The sequence below is a fragment of the Globicephala melas genome, chromosome 10, assembly GCF_963455315.2.
Source record: "Globicephala melas chromosome 10, mGloMel1.2, whole genome shotgun sequence".
NCBI classification, from domain to species: Eukaryota; Metazoa; Chordata; class Mammalia; order Artiodactyla; family Delphinidae; genus Globicephala; species Globicephala melas.
Window position 1 is genome coordinate 62,182,425 of NC_083323.1, and position 12,198 is coordinate 62,194,622.

Consider the following 12,198-nt stretch of genomic DNA (forward strand, 5'->3'; position numbering starts at 1 on the left):
AAACCAGAAAGGAAGTCCAATAAAGTAAGAATAACAACTCTTGGGACTTCCCTAGCGGTCCAGTGGTTAAAACTCTGCATTTCCACTGCAGGGGGCACAAGTTCAACCCCCGGTCAGGGAACTAAGCTCCCGCATGCCATGCAGCGCAGCCAAAAAAAGAATGACAACTCTTTACAATTTTAAGACAGGAAAAAATTGTAACTATGTATGATGACAGATGTTAATGAGATTTACTGAGGTGATCATTTCCCAACATATAGAAATATCAAATCATTATGTCATACTCTGGAAACTAATATAACGTTGTATGTCAATTATACCTTGATTAAAAAAAAAAAAATTAAGACAGCCTGCTTGCCTCAGTCACAGATTTACTATGCAAGAAACTATCAGAAACTTCTCCTCACAATTCCTACTGGGTTCATTTTCATTTTTTATTTTTTATATTTTTGGCTGTGTTGGGTCTTCGCTGCTGCACGTGGGCTTTTCTCTGGTTGTGCCAAGCAGGGGTTACTCTTTGTTGCGGGCGAGGGCTTCTCATTGCGGTCGCTCCTCTTGTTGCAGAGCATGGGCTCTAGGCGCACGGGCTTCAGTAGTTGTGGCACGTGGGCTCAGTAGTTGTGGCTCACGGGCTTAGTTGCTCCATGGCACGTGGGATCTTCCCGGACCAGGGCTCGAACCTGTGTCCCCTGCATTGGCAGGCTGATTCTCAACCACTGCGCCACCAGGGAAGCCCCTGGGTTCATTTTTAAAAAGGAGATTCAGGGCTTCCCTGGTGGCGCAGTGGTTAAGAGTCCGCCTGCCGATGCAGAGGATGCGGGTTCGTGCCCCGGTCCAGGAAGATCCCACATGCTGCGGAGCGGCTGGGCCCGTGAGCCATGGCTGCTGAGCCTGCGCGTCCGGAACCTGTGCTCCGCAACGGGAGAGGCCACAACAGTGAGAGGCCCGCGTACCGCAAAAAAAAAAAAAGGAGATTCAGTGACAAGACTGGCCAGCACTGTAATGCATTCATGCCTGACCTGAATTAAAACCCAGAAGGTTCCAGTTTATGAATAAATTGAAACATAACCCAAACATAACCTTGAAACAAGGTCCTTAAAAAGAAAGAAAAAAATCCTACAGCTCCTTTAGTTTACCCCTAAAAGCAAGAGTCCTCTGGAAAAAAAAAGGAGATATGAGAGCACTCTTCTTTGACAAAAAATAACTCCAGAAAAATCAACTAAAGTAAATGTCATTTACAGAAATATCTACATTAATTTAAACATTAATTTTTAAATTAAACATTAAATATCCTAAGGAAAAAACAAAGCAAACAAAAAACTCTTTCTGAACCAGAATGTAACAATACTCTATCTGTAGCCCAGAAGCTCAAGTCCAGGGCACAGCAAAGACCTTTCAAAGATGCCAGACCTGTGCATTTTCATTTAGGGCTGTCCTGTGTGGCATCCAAGATATTCTCCTTCTGGATTTTCCCCTTTCAGCTTCTCATCAACCCCATCTCAATTCAAGGAAGAAAAATCAATTTCACATCAAAATAGAAGTACATAAAATTATCTCTTACTTTACAGATACGCAGTCTTAAAGGATTTTACCCAATATCTTTTGCTCTTTTTAGAAAAAAAGAAGTCACACCCTTCCAGAAGTCAAGCTGATATAAATGAAATCCTCCAAATATATGTTGGAGTGCTGGTTCTGGCAAAGCAAGGTCAAAAATAACCAACCTCACTCCAACTGCTATCCATTTCTCTTGGGATAGAACATTCCCATTCTTTTCTCTCTGGGGAGCCCTACCTCCCAAACTCCAAAGACAGAAGCCGTATCCTAAGAAAAGCGGGGCCCAATAGTTAAGATGGAAAAGAATTTTGCTGAAATTACTTGAAACGTGATTCAGGGAGATGGAGGCAGTGTGGTAACACCGTGGGGTTTGGAGCCAAGTTGAGGTGGGTTCCAACCCCAGCATACTTTACTTTCAGGCTTCACGTTCCTTAACAAGTCTCTACAGAATGGAAATGACACACCTATCTTTAGGAGTTGTTAGGATTAGAAGCACACTTCAAAGACTTGTCCAAGATCATACAGTAAGCAGCAGAAACAGTTCTAAATGATTCAAGTGTGTTCTCTCCCCTTTGCCATTCACTTCAGAACGTTACTGTTCCTGGTAGGGAAAAAGGGAAAGATCAGGTCTGTGTGAGGGCAGGAGCTGGCACACCCTTTGTTCCACTCAAGGTTCAGTTGCTTTTTGCTAGCTCAGTTCCCTCATCACCATAACAACAGCAGCAATTTATTCAGCACCTACTTACTGGTCAGGCAGGATACATAAAGTGCTAAGCACAGGGCATGTTACATAATAAGCACTCAATAATTGATGGCTACTTATACAGAGATCTTAACTTCTTAAGAGAGCTTAGGAAAGGCTGGCTTCTTACAGGAAATTGAGTGGAACAGAAGTTAAAGAGACAGAAAAAGGGGAAGAACATGCCCGAGTGGGCATTTCTCAGAGAAGGGCAACGTGTACAAAGGAATGGAAGTGAAAAAGCACCATGCATTCAGGGAAATACAAGTCATTTGGCACGGCTAGAGAAGACAGCAAAAACATGGAAGGCGCGGGAAGCGGGGCTAAAAAGGCAGGCAGGCAGGTCTTGTTACACAAAGGATGCCTGGAATTTATCCTGTGGATTGGGGAAGCCAGTGAAAATTTTTCAACAGGGAAAAGGACACAATTAGATCTGTGTTTCAGAATGATCATTCCATCACAGAATAGAGAAGGATGAACTGAAGAGAGAAGAGACTGAAGGCAGGCAGACGAGTTAGGAGACTACTGTAATGGTCTCAGCAAAAGATGGTAAGAGCTTAAACAAAGGCTGAAACAATGGGAATGGAGGGGAAGAAGCAGAATCAACAGAACTTAGTGACCCATCAGAAGTTAAGGACGACCCCCAAGTATTTGCGGAGCAGAAACAAGGAGTACAGTTTTGGACCTACTAAGTTACAGTTGTCTGGGGAGAATAAATAGGATGTCTGGAGCAGAGAGGAGTCAGGGCTAGAGATACAGACTAGGGAGTCATCTCCCAGCCTTGACAGCTGAGGCCCTGGTCATAGATGAGATCAGTCAGCAAGTGTCTGTGAAGTGAGATGAAGGCTAATGACAGATACCAGGAACACCCACACCAGGAGGAAGAAAGAGAAAAAGAAGCCCAAGGGAGAGCAGAAGGAATAGGTAGGGAGCTGCAAGGAAATTATACCATAAAAGCTAAGGAAGGAGGGAGGTTTATAAAGATATTGGTCCACAGCATCCAATGCTGTAGAGAAAGATGCAGAGAAAGATGTGGGTACTTTTCAGTCTAAAATCAGAAGTCACTGGTGGCCTTGGAGACATTTTTTTCAGAGGCTTGATAAGACAGAAGCAACGGACTAAGGAGTGAGCAAAGGTAAGAAACAAAATAAAGGAAATGTAGGCTCTACTTTCTAGGATCTATGAGAGGGAGTGAACGCTAGCACACAAAAGCAAATAGGCTCCAATACAAGATCGCGGGAAGATACTTTTCTTAAGATGGGAGAAACTTCAGCGTATCTATAGGCTGAAGGGAGGGGGCCAAGAGCCAAGTGTTAAGTGAGAGGCTAAAGATGAGAGGAAAAAACAAAGACAAAAGACTACAAGTGAATAGATGGATCAATAAAGTAAGATCCCAAGATCCCAGAAGAGGAGAAGGGATGAGGACTGAGATCATAGTCACAGGGACACACTGCAGAACAGGAGGGGGACAGTTCTTCCTCTGAGGAAAGAAGGAAAGAGGATACGGGTGGGAACTGATATAGGTAAGTTTGTGAGTGTTGAGGAGGGATGCTGAGGGAGTCTGGCGTTCCTTACAGGCTAGTAAGAATGAAGAGTGGTAGTACACAGACTTGGTTCTCGCTTCACAGTCCTCTTTGAGAAACTGATGAAAGCTGGAGACTCTGCTCCCCAAAAAGGCACATAAGCACTCACACTCACAATTCTACACACGGCTTTAGAGTTTCCAGGTCCACTAAAGCCAACCTGTGTATTCAAAGATCCTGTCAGCTGTCATGCTATAAAATTCCAAAGAAATGGCCTTTCAGAAAATATTTTATTCATAGAAGAGCATCCACCAGGGAAGGCAACTTATTCATTATAAACACAAATATACGGAAAGTCTTACTTAAATGTTCATGACATAGTCCAAAAAAAGTTGTACTAGACTTCACTGGTGGCGCAGTGGTTAAGAATCTGCCTGCCAATGAAGGGGACACGAGTTCGAGCCCTGGTCCAGGAAGATCCCACATGCCGCGGAGCAACTAAGCCCGTGCACCACAAGTACTGAGCCTGCGCTCTACAGCCCGCGAGCCACAACAACTGAGCCCGCACACCACAACTACTGAAGCTGCGCACCTAGAGCCCATGCTCCGCAACAAGAGAAGCCACCGCAATGAGATGCCCGCGCACCACAACGAAGAGTAGCCCCCGCTCACCACAACTAGAGAAAGCCCGCACACAGCAACGAAGACCCAACGCAGCCAAAAATAAATAAATAAATAAATATTTTTAAAAATAAAAACTAAAATAAAGACAATGAGCGACAGAGCCTTGGATGTAGCAACGCCTTTAGATAAAAATAGTATTTTTAAAAGATAAAAGATCCATCTAGAGCTGACCCTTAGGTCTAAAGATAGAGGACTGAACAAGGCTGGTGGTAAATGCAACTTAAAGGAAAAATGGATGCAAGAAAACTTTTGAACGAGGAGCCAAAAGGAGTTGTTCACGAAGGACAAATGGGGGAAAAGGAAGAGTCAAAAACCATGTGAAGGCTGAGCATCCACACGTGCCTTTTCATACATAGCGTGAAGATGCTTGAGTCTAAGAAACGATGCTTAAATTTCAGAGCCATTTGCCAGAGCCTACAGGCTTAGAAATGCACACATGCCAGATGTCTACGTGAAACAAACCAGCTACTCTGTGCTGTTCTAGTCAACTGCTTGCACTGACACAACACGTGCTGAACTAGGGTAGAGGGTGCCGACAGGAGCAACTGATGGAGGAGTCAAGTATTACTTGCAAAAAAGAATTACACTAATTGATTCCATTCATCACTTCATATGTAATCATATTCCGCTAAGTAACACAAGATATTAAAAACAGCCAAGTCACTATGCATCCATTCACTATCAGAAACCATAAAGATTACACATACCAAGCACTTATTACACGCACACACCACACTCAGCTGTTCTCCTACGATCTCATTTTAAACCTCCTTACAACTCTAATAAGGTTGTCCTTCCTTTTTTAAGAACTGAAGAACTAAAACCAGGGAGGTTAGGCAGTCCATCCAAGGTCACAGGGCTAAGTGACAGCCAGGACTTGGACCCAAGCCCACCAGATGCCAAAACCCGTGCTCCTCAAATGATCATACAACCCCACCCCTTGTGCCAAAATCAAATCCCCAAGACAGAGACTTTGCTTCAATTAAAATCTGAGGTGGGCTTCCCTGGTGGCGCAGTGGTTGAGAGTCCACCTGCCGATGCAGGGGACACGGGTTCATGCCCTGGTCCAGGAAGATCCCACATGCCGCAGAGTGGCTAGGCCCATAAGCCATGGCCGCTGAGCCAGCATGTCCGGAGCCTGTGCTCCGCAATGAGAGAGGCCACGACAGTGAGAGGCCCACATAACGCAAAAAAAAAAAAAAATCTGAGGTGAACAAAAATTTATTGCACTCCTAAAACAATACAAGAAAGAAATTGTTGAGCAGTCGTTTAAAGGACTTAGGAGCTTACATGGAGGTGAAATGAAAAACAATTTAAATATTTACAAGATCCATGACTGGCAAAAATGATATAAACTGTAAATGCTATAAGGTTTGGAGAAAGAGAGCTCACAGTGTTCAGGGGCAGGTTTAGAAAAAAGGTAGAACTTCAACTAACTCTTAAAGAACTGTGAGAAATGGTGCAGACAAGCAGGAAGGAGTGTTTCAAAGACCATTCCTGATTAATCATGAGAGAGAACCATGAAGAACTATAATCATTAAAATACAAATACATGTGAAGGCCGTTTTTAGCCAATCATCTGAACTTTCAACCCTGAGGTGCTAATCCTCACAAAGGCCAGGAAAGAAAGCAGCCACCAAGGGCTGGGCTGAGAGTGAAGGGTTAAAGATTTCTCTCATTCAAAACTCCAGGGGCTTCCCTGGTAGAGCAGTGGTAAAGAATCCACCTGTCAAAGCAGGGGACATAGGTTCGTACCCTGGTCCGGGAAGATCCCACATGCCGCGGAGCAACTAAGCCCATGAGCCACAACTACTGAGCCTGAGCTCTAGAGCCTGCGAGCCACAACTACTGAGCCCATGTGCCACAACTACTGAAGCCCACGCACCTACAGCCCAAATTCTGAAACAGTTCAAGCCACCGCAATGAGAAGCCCACGCAATGAGAAGCCCACGCACCGCAAGGAAGACACAACGCAGCCATAAATAAATTTATAAAAAAAAAAAAATCCAGCTCAGTGTTATGGACTGTCAAACAACAAGATTAATTTTTCAAAATACATAGAACTAGGGTGCCTAAACAAGCGCTATCCTTTACAGTAAAGTGAATCATTCTTCCAGTGAATTTGTCTGTCACTACACTTCTGGAACTACCCTCAAAACCAGTTTAGCATCATTCTAATTTTTTGACAGTTACAAATAAAACACATTTATAATCACGCTAATTTTTTCATTCACAGCTAGTTTGGACTCCAGAAGAACATCAACCAGCTTTTCTCTACTTGACACCAAGTAACCCATAAAATGAAACTCTACCCTCAAAGAATTAAAATTTGCCGCTATGAGGATTTTCAAAGGAATGCGTCACAGGCTCTGACAAGCAATTCCTAAAGATAAGCTCCAACATAAGGCGGGTATAGCCCACCAAAAATATAGATATGCAACTTTCAGAGAATAAATCACTTAGATAATGCCCAGTTTTGGTTTTTCAAACCAAACCTGCTTTCCTTAATACTCCTAACACTAGGAATGACAACTGCTTAGTCATAATTTTCTGATAAAGGTGTTTCTTATGAATTAATGACTATGCTACATATTTGGGGGGAAGTGGCCCACTTTCCCATTATAGGTAAAGTAAGAAGGATTTACCAGTCTTCCAGTGGCTTAATTCCAATTGCCCACTTTGAACACTGTGAAATACAATCTCAATTCAGCATCTCCCCCTTTTCCGCTTCAACTCCCCCACCTCTGCCCAACTCCTAAAGAGGATTCACTTCAACTCCTAGGAAGCAGCTGTCTCCTTCCCCTCCACCTTCAAGGTGGACCTGTACCACTCTCTGAGGACTCTGAGATACGTGATGAAACAGACAGGAGAAAGGGAGGATGTGACTGGGTTTGTTGTGTTTGTGGTCAGAGAAGTGTTCAAACAAGAAAAGGGAGGATCCCTTCCTGTAAGCGTTATTTTATCTTAAATACCTTTCCAGTTGTCATCTTGGGACTGTTTTCAGGCACTGAAAGACTTGCACCCCTTCTAATTTGCCACAGACTGCCTTCTTTCCTTCACACTTACGACAATTTCACGAGCTAAATCACAGCCCTCTCTACCAGCCTCCAGTTTTGTATTTAAGGTTCTCTGCTGTTCCTTTTTCACAACAACAAAGCAGACAGCTTCCTCTTTTCTTAGAAGGCAGTTTCTGTACAGAACCCTCATGGACTGTTTTGTCTCATGGACTGTTTTGTTGGTATTTTTAAGTGATTTCCCTACCGGACTCAGAGCTCCTTGAAAGCTAACACAGTACCATACTCACCTCTGTATCCCTAGCACATAGTAAGCAGAGAATAAATGTCTGCTGAATCAAATAAGTGAAAGATAGATTTAAAAGAGATTTCAGAAAGAGAATCAACAAGACTCTTTGGAATTGTGGCATACAACTATTTCGTAGCATTTGCTTAGAGTAAAAATTAGAGTTAATAGCTTGTGCAATAACCGTAAAGATATTTAAATCATTTGATGGTAACAGATGCCATAATTACATGTCAGCTTAAGATAACGCACTTACTAGTGAGCAACTTTAGACAAAATACTTAACCTTTCTGAGTCTTAGTTTTCCCTTCTGTTAAACCAAAACAACAACAAAAAACTATTAACAGGTGTTAATAACATCTGTTCTACCTAATCACAAAGTTGCAGTGAGACTCAAACGACATAATGCATAAGATCATGACACAAACACAATGAATTATCAGACAGATTTAAACAAATTCCCCTCATTAGTGTTATTTTATGTGCATACACTTGACTAAAACATATGACTCAAGTTCAGACAACAGAGCTTATTACCAAATACATAATAAATGTAACAATACATGTGAATCATGAAAAAATTTTCAGTTATGGGAATACTTGCAGAAACCTCCTGCCTATTCAATTAGTCTACAGAAAAGCTTATGATTAGGTGTCCGTTCAATTTTAAATGATTCTCTGGACAGTGCTGGGCTGTTCTTTTTGGTGCAAAAGCAGGCAGCGTTAAGCACCAAGTCCATGGTGACCTGCCTGAATGAAGCAGCAGCCACAGCACTGGGTTCTGCAACGCACTCTGCGGCAATCAGCCCAGGGTGGCACAACCTGCGTTCCGGTGCAGAGCTGGCCCATCTGCGACCAGAGCCTGCAGCTGAAAATACAGGCGAGCACAAAGAAAATTCTTTAACGGCATACAGCTCAGACGATCGCTATAATTAGGACCAACTACAGCCTGAACCTAAAAAAATGAATAAAATGGAGGAATGAGTGCACCAAAGCCAACAACACACAATGAACACATAGTTAAAAGCATCTTTTTTTTTTTCCCAGAAGAAAAAAGTACTTTTGTCAGAGCAGTAACCGTAGAGAAAATTTTAAACAAACAAAGGTCCCTTCAAAATATGGTACAGACATCACAAATAGCATGCTATAGATCTGGGGGTTGTTGGTGGTTTCAACTTCACTTGAATTCCTAAAAATGTCTACCTACTCCTCCAGTCAACCATCCTCTGTACTTTAAGCGAGAGAGACAGACAGATGGCCAAGATGCTGACACTGCAGGTCCGAGGTTTTTCAACTACATTTTTTCCCGTTTTCCATCGCTAAAAGAGATGAAATACAAGATGATGTAGTATAAACCTTTAAAAAACCAATTCAAACTCAGTTACACGCCAAAGCAAAACAACCCTGCATCAGAAAACAAACCATGCACTTGTCCTTAAAAATGTTGAAGGCTTGGCAATACAGTTTGCAGGAGTTTCACACTTTCTTGAAGGAGACACAGGTGAGCTAATCAGTGTGAGTCCTAGAAATAGTTCCTTGGAATCATCTCTAGAAACACCCAGAGAAGTAAACGATAAAAAGCTGGAAACAGATATATCAAGAATAAAGAGCTTCCAGGATTTCCCTCTCCATGTAAAAGCAATCAACTCCTATTTTTAATCTCGTTCTGATGCAAACATCCAGCCAAACTTCTCTCCTTCTGGCTAATCAAAGATAGCTGATGTGATACTATAAAGTAACTTTTAAAAGTCTGACTTGAATGAAAGTCATCACGGATTGAATGACAATGCTTTAGTCCAGAAGAATGAGGTTTTTTGAGAGGCAGAACCAAGATAGCAATGCCCTAAACATTTCACAGAAACAAACTCACCCACCACAACTGATTCTGGGGACTGGCCAAAGAATAACTTCCCAACTGGTTAACTGAAAAAAAATATGCTGATAATTAAGTGCAAATGAAAACAGCACCTCCCTATACATTGGGAAAACCTAACAGGGTTATTAAAAATAATTATTTCCCTCCATGCCCAACTGGCTTTATAACACTCAAATCTACTTCTGGTTTTTCATTGTAAAGGACTGCGGGGTGGGAGAGAGAATGCCTTGATAAGTAAACAAAAAGTCAGAACTCTCCTGGGAACTTATCACATTCTTCTTTTCCAACCAACAATTTTTAATCCACTTGAAAAATGCTAGCGAAGAGGGCCTTTGGCAAAGAACTTAATAAGAATATGCAACTCTGGGGACACCACCACAGTACTGACATCAAGCTTGGAGAAAATGCTGCTTTTGTCTCAGAGGCAGCCTGTGATAAAAACAGGAACTTTGTGGAGAACTGATCACAACTGCACAAGAAGCCTGATCACATGCCCACAACAGAGCAACGTTTCTCTCATTGTTGTCCAGAGACTTCTCTAATAATAGTGGCTCGACTTATTCCATTCTTTTAATTCTCAATACCAATCCAACCCTCCTTGTAACAATCCATTAACAAAAGAAAGACGGTGCCGGCCAGGATTTGCCTGTAACCGGTAGCCACCTCTCTCCTTCCCTCTTCAAAGACTGCAAAAGGTGATCAGATGCGGACAATTCAGCCTGAATACAGGCACCAGGAAAAAAAACCCTTATGACAAAGGTGTTCTAGAAGCAGCCCTGTGTGTCCCTCTCTGTGTTAATGCCACTTCTTCTGGCCTCCCCAGGACCCTCTACGGCCCACCCCGCTTCTATCTCTCTCCTGTCACTAGGGAGGCATCTCGCATTGTTAAAGAAGGAAGAAGAAATGCTGGCGGATTTCCCCTGTCTTTCTCTTTTTCTGAAGACGGGGAAGGGGAGCTGAAACAGGCTAGGGCCCTCCCCTGGAAAAGGGTAGAGGAGAACAGGAGAAAGCTGTCAGCCACCCTGCTGGCGGCCTCACCCCCGCCCCGCCCCCACCGTGCCCCGGCGCCCGGGCAGAAGCCTGAAGCGGGAGGACACAGCTTTGTCTCGGGTTTTGGGGGGCAGGGAACACAGAAGCAGCCCGGGCCTGGGGAGGACCTCTCCTCCAAGCCTCTGCTCACCCCCTCCCAGGGAACACAATGAATCACACGGAAACCCACTTCCCAGGGTGAGAGAGAAGGGGAGCGACCCTTCAGAGCCCGGGCCAGATTTCCGGCACCCTCCTCCACTCTGCCCGCACGGCCACCAGGGCGCGCGGCGGGGACCTGGTCTCCCCTCGCCGCGAGCCGCAGCGGCGCCCGGGCGCCCGCTCCCCCGCCCGTCTCCTACCCTCCGAGAGCTCCAGCTCCAGCTCCGCCAGCTGCGCCCGCACTTCGGGCGGCAGCGCCGCCACCGCAGCCGGCGAGGGTTCCAGGCCTCGCTCCGCCATCCCGGCTCTGTCAGCCACACTCCGGAAGACAACCGAGGGGGCCGAAAGAGGGACGGACTGACGCGAGCCCACACCCCGACTACAGGATCCGGCTCCGGCCGCCAAGCGCCGCCAGCGCCTCCGCTGCAGCCGCCGCCATGAGCAAGGGTCACGTGAGCGCGGCAGCCCCGCCCCCGGGCTGAGGATGCACCGCCTCCGAAGCCGAGTCAGGCTGAGCACTCGCGGTCTGATGGCGCCCTCTACTGGGAGACTCCTGAAACGACGAGTCCAAGCCCGCCGCCCCGATTTCTCCAACGCTAAATACGCCAACGGTGTTGATGTCCACCGGGACACATAGCCTTTACCTTTTACGAACTCACGACCACGCAGTTTTCAGGGGCCCCAGGCCTTGCTTTTTCCAGTTCTCTTCACTTAGTAGTGTATCCCTTTGTCTTGTCACTTCTTCCGTTTCCCCCTGATTGACACCTCCGATTCATAAAGATTTGAACTCAGGCCAGTTCTTTCACTGGGGCTTCCCGATTGCATTTACCAGGAGCTCTTTTTTTTCTATTTCGGTTCTAGCATTTAAGACAAAGGAGGGAGAATCTGCCTCCCCCTTCCTAGACATCTAACCACTTACAGGAGAACTTCGTCTTCTTTATCTTTTTATCCTCCTTGGTGTATGACTTCATAGGTGTTCCAAAAGTATTAATATTTTAATTCAGTATAAGGATCCACACATGTGTGTGTTTTTACCAGGAACTACTGGGGCAGATGCCTTAAACTGCCATTCATAGTCTTTCTTTAGTAGTATTGAATCTTTTTTTAAACGTCAGAAGTCCCCTGCAGAATTAGAGGGAATTCCAGTGTTTTTCCTTCCCTTCCATTCTGATCCAAAATTGGTCCTTTGAGAGTAAGGCCTCAGCATCTGTTCTTTAGTAGTTCCCAGACAGTATTATATCATTCATGGGCTGGAGGGGAAAAAAAAAATGAATTTCAGCTTAAAAAAGGAATGTAATAAGGTTGACTGGGAAGTAGACTTTGAAATTTCCGTT

General features: G+C 44.5%; 1 protein-coding gene across 4 annotated transcripts in view; it reads right to left on the minus strand.

Annotated features, from left to right (window-relative positions):
* Positions 1–11,306, minus strand: part of DIP2B (disco interacting protein 2 homolog B) — a 235,546-nt gene extending 224,240 nt beyond the window's left edge. For all 4 annotated transcript variants that reach the window (XM_060305617.1, XM_060305618.1, XM_060305616.1 and 1 more), the window contains exon 1: positions 11,065–11,306. In XM_060305617.1, coding sequence (XP_060161600.1) covers positions 11,065–11,164 — 100 coding nt within the window. In that variant the 5' untranslated portion in view covers positions 11,165–11,306. The remainder of the gene's footprint in view (positions 1–11,064) is intronic.
* Between the last annotated feature and the right edge of the window lie 892 nt (positions 11,307–12,198).